Source organism: Gobio gobio, assembly GCF_949357685.1.
Source record: "Gobio gobio genome assembly, chromosome: 11".
NCBI classification, from domain to species: domain Eukaryota; kingdom Metazoa; phylum Chordata; class Actinopteri; order Cypriniformes; family Gobionidae; genus Gobio; species Gobio gobio.
The window spans coordinates 30115269-30124315 of NC_137104.1; the positions used below are offsets into that span (position 1 = coordinate 30115269).

Consider the following 9047-nt stretch of genomic DNA (forward strand, 5'->3'; position numbering starts at 1 on the left):
AATCCTGTGGAAATGGGAGGCCTTTATTTAGAAAAATTACTGCAAAACACAATCATTACCTTCTCCTGTCCTGGTTGCTTCACCTAAAACAATCACTCAACTCATTGGATTCAGAGGTTTACATTTATATATAAAAACAATGAATCTGTGTGGTGAATCCATTGAATTTCCCTTAATGTTCATAGATGCTATGTTGCTTTTCATAAATAGCATACTATTAATTGTCAGCAACTGAATACACTGGACTGGACTGGACGCGCGAATGAGGCGGATTCGCGTCCTTCGCGCCACGCGAAACGCGCCTTCCGCGCCGCGAGACCTCCAGACGCGCGCCAACGCGCCTTTCCATTGACTTTCGATACAGATCCACTTTCGCAGCACGACTGAAGCGTGGTGTTGTGACGCTTCCCCTCATGTGTATGTTGATGGGCGTTCAAATGCAGCGCCGCCTTCCCGGAATGCTTTGCGGGCGCGTTAAAGTCGCTTGACGTCACCCATAGGAATAAAGTGGAGTGCGGCGCAACAGAAGTGTTGCACGGACAAGTGGATCAGCACCCTGAAGCGTGGTGTTGTGACGCTTCCCCTCATTTGTATGTTGATGGGCGTTCCTCAATTTTACCGCTATGGGTGTGCGTTTGAGCCAGCGGGGAATGAAAAACAAAGGACCGGCGAGAGACTTCCCTCCGTCTCCATGTGCTCTACTTCTATTGGATAGTCGCGTTGCGTTCAACGGATTCATTTGCATAAATTTGAGCCTCGGCCAGCTTTTTTGACACGCGGCATTTGTTCAAATGCAGCGCCGCCTTCCCGGAATGCTTTGCGTGCGCGTTAAAGTCGCTTGACGTCACCCATAGGAATAAAGTGGAGTGCGGCGCGACAGAAGTGTTGCACGGACAAGTGGATCAGCACCCTTAACATTGAAATCACTCGCGCCAGACGCTCTATTCGCGTTTGGTGTGAACGCAGCATTAAGGCCCTTTCACACCGGACACGTAACGAAAAAGCGAAGCGGAAAAACGAATATTTTGTGTGCGAATAGTTCGCGTCAAAACCATTCACATCAGCCGCGACGCGAGTTTGCGATGTTTCAGAGCTCCAACATTCCAAAACATTTGCGGCGACAGCTGAGAAAACACGGACACTTCATCATTCCTTGAAGATGAGCTTTTCATTTTATTTAAAAGACAGAGAAGAAGGTTTTGGGTGCACTCAGTCAGAGAGTCTGAAGGGGAGTATGCTAATCTTGTACAGGATCTAAACTTTATCATGGCCGGTATCGCACTTACTTTCAAATGTCCGTGGGAGAGTTTGAGGAGCTCCTCCAGAGAGGAGACACACACACTTCAGGAACAATCGATCCGGAGCAGGTGTGTTTCCAGTTGAGTCACAATGTAAACATTTAAGTGCCACAGTCGTACTGACAGAAACACATTCACTTTCTAATAGTCGCGGACACAATTAGGTTAGAAAAAAATCAACGTATTGATTACAATATGGTAATCTGTAGCATAGGCTAGTGGGCAAACACAGCTGCATCTGTACAGCTGTAAACACAACTACAGCTGTAATCTCGTGAGAAATGCGATACCTGGCAAAGGTTAATGTTGATTGAATGACTAGTGACATCAACTGGACATTTCGTCACCTTTGTTTCCTTGTATGTGATTGGTTTAAGCCTTTTCTATCACTGCGAGTGTTCAAAAAAATCGACATTGAAACGAAAAAAATAAACGTCGTTTTTTCGCCGCAGCACATTCGCGTTCGATGTGGAAGCTCTCATTACACAAACAGCTGATCAAAAAATAAAACCATCGCGCAAATTTTTTGTGCGTCAAAATCGCATCCAGTAGAGGCTGCGTTCGAAACCGCATACTCATTGAGTAGGTACTCATTGAGTAGGTACTCATTTTCAATAAGTACTTACTTAACGAACGCGAAAAGAGTAGGTACTATGTTACCTGATCTCGTTAAAGGTCCCATGGCATGAAATTTTCATTTTATGAGGTTTTTCAACATTAATATGAGTTCCCCTAGCCTGAATATTGTCCCCAAGTGGATAGAAATGTTGATCGGTGTAAACCCGAGTTCTGGCTGTCTTTCTCTGCCTTTGAGAAAATGACAGGCCAGACGAGCCAATCCTGAAGTCTCCTGGTTTGACGTCCAAGCAGGAACGGTTACCTCCCTTTCCTCCGCCCAGAGAATCTGGCACGCCCATGAGAGATCATTCATCATTGCTTGTGAATGAGTGAACGCTGGCAGTTTCTCAGTGTTTGGATGTACAAATGAAAACAGAAGTCTTTTTTCAGTTCCTTCTGATCTGTGATCAGTGATTTCTGATGTGTAGCTAATTATTTATTATTCGTGCACACAATGCGGCTTCTCTCTCTCCCGACAGAACGGTGTTTTCGTGTTTTCTATCTTGTGAGTCAGTGTTTTTGTACGTCCTCGTCGCGTCTATCTGTTCTACAATGTGCATACAGTCGTTTCTGCTCAACATCAGCAGAGTAACATCTTTAGCGATAAACCTCACGCACGCCGAAGCTCGGGCTGCACTGGCCGGTGGCCTTCAACATCCCCGACCCCCAGTACTGCATCTGGCCCACAGCGGAGGCACCAAACGCGGCGTGAGATTAAGCAGAAGGGGGGTAAGCGTGAGGGTATACGGACTAGCCAGCCTAGCCCCACAATAAACTGGATTACATTCGATTACTGCGCTGTTGTGTCTTTGTTTGCGCTGTGTACTCAACGCGCGTCACTGACGCTTTTATTTTATTGTAAAAATAATGCTATTATCAACACTTACTTTTAACTTGTTCATCTCGACAGCTGTAATGGTACTTTGCATGTGTTACAAAGTTGGTAATAATGATGAAGACGGACTCGGTGTGACTGGGACTCGTGTTTATTCAGAACTCTCAGATACAAACACAATAAACTTGCGCTGACTGACAGCGCACTCATAACTCAGTAGTTACTATAAATAACTTTGTTAGCAATCGCTGAGCTCAGTCTCTGGTACATTAGTGATGTCCGGTTCGCGAACGATCTTTCTTTTGAACCAGTTATTTTTAGTGAACCGAATCAGTTCACCAAATCGGACTGAATCGTTCTAAACGGTTCGCGTCTCCAGTCAGCGCTGATCCATAATTTACTAAAGTTACTAACGTTCTGACATGAGTGACAGTCCCTCCGACTAGAAATAGACTAATAACCTGAAGTATATGCTGTAACTACAACAGTTCAGACATGCTGAGAACTGATGTGAAGTGAACTCCGGTCCATCCGTCTCTCTGGCAGCAGCTCGTGCCTCCTCGTGCCTCGTAGACCTCGTTAAACCACGCCCCCTCCGCTCATTTAAAATGCAAAGATGTCAGCCAATCACAACAGTGGCCGTTTTTACTGAAGTCTCACAGCAGACACGCCTCTTGAAGCAGGGCATTCAGCCACAGGGCAAACAGCAGTATAGAAAAAATGACTTTTATTTCTAAATTTTGACATTTTATGATGTAAAAGTCATACTAACAATATAAGTACACCTCAGGAAACATTATAAAATAATAGAAAAATGCCATGCCATGGGACCTTTAAGTATGAATGCGATCCGCACTTTAAGCACCATGTTGACGTTATCATGTGACCACGTTACCTGAAGCGCAACAACTTGAAATACGAGTGACAGGTTTAATTCATCCATCTATAAATATCTTAATTTTGATTAAACTTGCTAATTTTGTGGTCTTGTTGAAGAAACAGCTGCCCATTTATTTTGTGATTGTAGTACAATACATTTTAACCCTATCTGACCCGCAGTTTTATCCTTTTTTTATTTTTGCGAAAACCCACAATCAAGCATCTCTTGAATATTTTGTTAATTTCATTTTACATGCAAACAATTTTATCCACAAGCAAAAGTGGCCTACATCTCCAAATATTTTCCTTTTCTTGTTAAATGTAACTGGTTTCATCCCTCAGGTTTATGAAATATATACATATATATATATATATATATATATATATATATATAATGTTGCATTATGATGAATTATTCAAAGATATCTAACCGTGTTATTGTTTTTTTTCTGTGTATATAATGTATACAAACCCATATTTGTGAGTGACAGGTGCATTGAGAGCTCATAGCATCAGTAACTGTACAGCCCTACCTAGTAGTTTCCCTCAGCGTCTGCACAGAGACGTCTTTCAGCTGCTCGAGGATCTCATCTTTGGAGAAAACTGTTGATTTTATACTCAGAAAATATAAGTATCACTATTAAAAATGAAGATTACCCCAGAATGAATTGCATTGCTAGCCCACCCAAACACTTACAATAATAATGACAAATGTTGATCAATACTTAATTATTACTTCTTTTTTTTTTTTTTACTCAAAATGATGTCGTTTTAGTTAAACGAGCAAAATGCAACTTGTTGTCATATGACATAGCGACACATGAATACACACTAGACAAATGCAGCCAATGTGAATACACATCAATTTTCAGTCAAGCAAAAAATGAATGCACGAGTTAATAAAATATTATTTACTGACAATAGGAAACATGAATAAATGAGTAAAAGACTGAATAAAAGTAATCATAAGTCACCAACACATGAAACAAAGCTTTATTCAAACGTATTGTTCAAACTATCACACATTTACAGACGGTGAACCCCACATCTGCTGCCATCTCAACACAGCTCTGCCAATTCTGCAGCTTTATTTTAATGAAGCAGTTGACCACCATGGACACGTTCGCCTGTACTAGCCGTCCATCATGTCCCCCTGAACCTCACAACCCTGAAGCAAGAGTGGGAGAACATGTGGACAATGTACAACATGGAAAACCTAACTGCCGCTGGGCCTGCTCTCCATCAGCATGACTACCTGTAAAACATTTAAACAGATTCAAACGCGTTACAATTCATGTCGTCAGCATACCATTTCTTGGCATATTTAATTTAATATTTTTACAATTACATGCTAATTGTATTGTAGCTTTATGACTTTTGTGGTGTAGTGGGCTAAAGCACTGAACTGATAAGCAAAAGGATTCTGCTTCGATCTCCGCAGCCGTCACCACCAGTGAGTCCTTGAGCAAGGCTCTTTACTTTTTTCCCCACACATGCCACCGTCACCTTGCCTTCCAGGCCCTGCTCCACCACAGAAGATCTGCAGCAAATGCACAGACATCAAGAATCAGAAAAGTGCTGAAATAACTGTTTGAAATTAAAATAAAATACAATTTAAGATTAAAATAGATTTTTAAATAAAGTTGTATTAACTTCTGTAGTATACTCACTCAAAGCCTTTGAGGACAGCCTTCCTTCATCAGCCTCTCTCCACCAGATAAACAGAGGCTCTGTCCACACACGAGCTCTTCTGGCCCTGTAACATCAGACAACTTTCACATTACCTGTATCTTAAACAACACCTTGATAAAAGCATAAAAGTTTATGTCAAGTCAACCTTATTTATATAGCGCTTTTAACAATGCAAATTGTTTCAAAGCAGCTTTACAGTGTTAAACAGGAAAATAATGCAACAATTTTATTCAGCCGTATAGCCATTCTGGAGAAAACGGTTATGTCATCAGTTCATTTCAATTATCATACAGTGACAGTGTTGGCTTTGGATCAGTAATTAAGTTTATATGGTTAATTTAGTCTAATAATTAGATTTATTTGGATATTTAGTTGAAAAATTGTGTCCCCATGTATTGACTAAGTCCTAAACGAAGTCTAATACTGGTTGCTAATACAGTGGATTAAGTTTGGACTTGTGCCCATGTGGTCTCACACAAATCAACGTAGAGTTCAGTAATGTTACTTTTATCTAGCAAGTTTATTCTCCTCCATATATCAATATCTTAACTCATAATACATAACCAAAACAACAAACCCTATTGTTCACTACAGAGGCAAGACACAACATGGCACAGTCGAAAACTGTTTGCTTCCCAGATCAGCAACACCTGTGTCTGAGTTTCCTCCAAGTTAAATGACCTACCCAGGCTGACCTGAGATCAGGTGAGCCACAAAGCACATACAGCCCCCCAGTGGCACAGGACAAAATTACATAAAATAATACAAAATGAATATGGCTCATACACTCCAGCCCCTAATTGCGTCTACCAGAGCAATTACACCAAATTCAAAAGAGCCATAAATACAGAGAATATAGCCCATATGAAATGGGAAACAATTACTCTTTAGCTTCATTAAGCAAGCATATTTTAGTTATGGGTCGTTCAATGATGTTTGTCTTGGTCTTCAAACGAACCACACATACCAAACCTCTCTTATCAGGGAAGGTTTCCAGGACTCTGCGCGTCAACGCCTCAAGATCGTTGGGATCCTCTGACAGTCTTGTGATGGGGCGATCGTTAAGCATAGCTTCAGCCTCACAGAGCACGGTATGGAACCCTTCATCATTCAAGGTTTGCTGACGGAGCACAGAGTACAAGATCTTCCTTATCATCCGTATCATTCGCTCCCATGCGCCACCGTGATGTGACCCAGCTGGAGGGTTAAAGCTCCACTTGATTCCCCTTTTGGACAAGGCTCTTTCAATACGGTCATGACTCAAAGAGGCTAAGGCTTCTCGGAGCTCCCTTTCTGCACCCACAAAGTTGGTGCCATTGTCAGATCTCAAGTGCGAGACTTGTCCTCTTCGACAGATGAACCTTCGCAAAGCGTTGATGCACGAGTCGGAGTCAAGAGAATAGGCCACTTCCAGGTGCACGGCCCTACTTGTCATACAAGTGAATACTACTCCATATCTTTTCAAGATGCTACGGCCTCTTTTTACATCAACTGGCCCAAAGTAATCTACGCCAACGTTAGTGAACGGTGGTAGATCAGGAACCACTCTCTCTTCTGGCAGGTCTGCCATTTTTTGCTCACCAGGTTTTCTACCATGGAACTTGCAAATGAGGCATCTTGATATGATCTTCCTCACTGCAGTAGGTCCACTTGTAATCCAGTATTTTCTCCTTGTAGCAGAAAGAACATGATTTCTACCGCCATGTCCAAGCTGTAAATGGACATGACGGAGGATAAGATCGGATATATGTTGGTCCTTTGACAAGATGAGAGGATGTTTAATGTCCTCAGGGATTGCTGCCCTTTTCAGCCGTCCCCCAACTCGTAGAAGTCCTCCTTCTAGAACCGGATCCAATTTGAGAAGGCTGCTACTTCTCGGCACTTGTGGCTTGCCAGAGGTTAGTGCAGCAAATTCAGTGGGGAATCTCTCTTGCTGACAAAAAGCGATTATGGAGGTCTCAGCCTCCAAGAGATCTTCCAGCGTCACCCTCTGATTCCCAAGCGATGTTGAGAAAGCTTGCATCTCCTTTTGTACATCCAACCTTGTTGCTCCAATAACACTGGTGTTTGCATGCTCCAACTCTTTTCTTTTTTCTTTCAGTTTGAGCAAAGTTCCTTTCAGCTTAATGAGCCACGCAACTGCAACTTTCAATCTTTGCCAATCAGAGAAATGGGTCATCAGTTGCAATGTGGCATTGATGTCAACAAGTATCGCATTAACCGTCAGACTTCTCTTTACTTCTGGATCGTCGGCAGTGACACTTGTATCCACAGGAAATGTTGGCCACATTTCTTCAGGTTCCCGTAAGAATTTCGGGCCTTCTATCCATCTTTGCTTCATAAGATCTTCTGCCTTCAATCCACGTGAAGCATCGTCAGCAGGGTTCAGGGATGTGGGAACGTATCTCCACTGCTCAATTTCCGAGTTGACCCTGATGGTAGTTACCCTGTTTTCTACAAAGGTTTGAAATCTTCGGTCCTCATTCTTTATGTACTTAAGAACTGATGTGCTGTCAGTCCAAAAGCAAGTCTTCTTTAGTGGAAGCTGGAGCTACGATTGAAGCATCTTGTCCACTCGTACTGCAACAACAGCAGCGGTGAGCTCTAAACGGGGAATGGTGACAGTCTTTAGGGGGGCCACTCGGGCTTTGCCAAATAAGAAAGTAACATGAACCCTCTCATCCATGTTCTGCATCTTCAGATAAGTAGCCGTACCATAGCCGTTCTCGTTCGCGTCGGCGAAGTGATGCAATTGGGCGCTGACAGTCCTCCCAAATCCTGCAGGTTTCACACATCTGTGGATCTTGAAATATGCGACCTTTTCAAGATCTGTCAGCCATTTGTTCCACTTCTGCTGGAAAGCTGGAGGTATTGGATCGTCCCAATCACACTTCGTCCTGCATAACCCCTGCAACAGCAGCTTGGCCGGGAGTACTAGAGGTGCCAGGAACCCCAAAGGATCGTAGACGGAACTGATGATGGATGGCATGCCTTGCTTGGTTGCCGGCTTATCTTTGACTTTCAGCTTGAATTTGAAAGTGTCCGTCTCGATACACCACTGCAAACCCAAAGCTCTGTCCAACGGCAGCTTATCCCTATCCAGATCAAGCTCATGCAGGTTCTTGTACTTCAGATCTTCTGGGAGGCTTTGTAGTACTTCTCGACTATTACTAATCCATTGAGTGAGGGTAAACCCTCCTCTGCCGCAAATGGTTGTAAGGTTCTTAACCATGGTGACTGCTTCCTCTTCAGAGGGCAGACTCTTCAGTAGGTCATCCATATAGAAGTTTCGGTTGACCGTTTCAATCACTTCTGATGGAAAGTTGGCCTGATTGTCTTCCGCGGTTCTTCTAAGAGCAAGGCAGGCGACTCTGGGTGATGAAACCGCTCCAAATAAATGGACAGTCATGCGATGCTCTACAAGACCTTGCTCCAGGTTACCTTGAGGCCACCATAAGAATCTTAAGTAGTCCTGGTGTTTCTCTGCCACCTTAACCTGGTGGAACATAGCCTTTATGTCTGCCATTACAGCCACTTGTTCCTGTCTAAACCTCATAAGAACACCAACTAATGAGCTGGTGAGGTTCGGTCCTTGCAAGAGCTGACTGTTGAGTGAGATCCCTTTATACTCTGCTCCACAGTCAAACACCACTCGTAGCTTTCTTTTCTGTGGATGGTACACGCCGTGGTGCGGGATATACCATACCTTCCCTGTTGTCGTTTCC

At 43.1% G+C, this 9047-nt stretch overlaps 1 protein-coding gene across 1 annotated transcript; it reads right to left on the bottom strand.

Moving 5' to 3' along the window:
- Positions 1-4384: 4384 nt before the first annotated feature.
- LOC307133587 (uncharacterized protein) lies at positions 4385-8115 on the bottom strand. Its single transcript, XM_079828689.1, has 3 exons — positions 5301-8115; positions 5037-5170; positions 4385-4885 (listed from the first exon to the last, which is right to left on the bottom strand). The coding sequence occupies exon 1, from the start codon at positions 7661-7663 to the stop codon at positions 6203-6205; it is 1461 nt and encodes a 486-aa protein (XP_079684815.1). The 5' UTR covers positions 7664-8115; the 3' UTR covers positions 4385-4885; positions 5037-5170; positions 5301-6202.
- Between the last annotated feature and the right edge of the window lie 932 nt (positions 8116-9047).

Coding starts and splice junctions, on each gene's coding strand:
- LOC307133587 (XM_079828689.1), bottom strand. CDS start 7,663: ATGAAGCAAAGATGGATAGAAGGCCCGAAATTCTTACGGGAACCTGAA.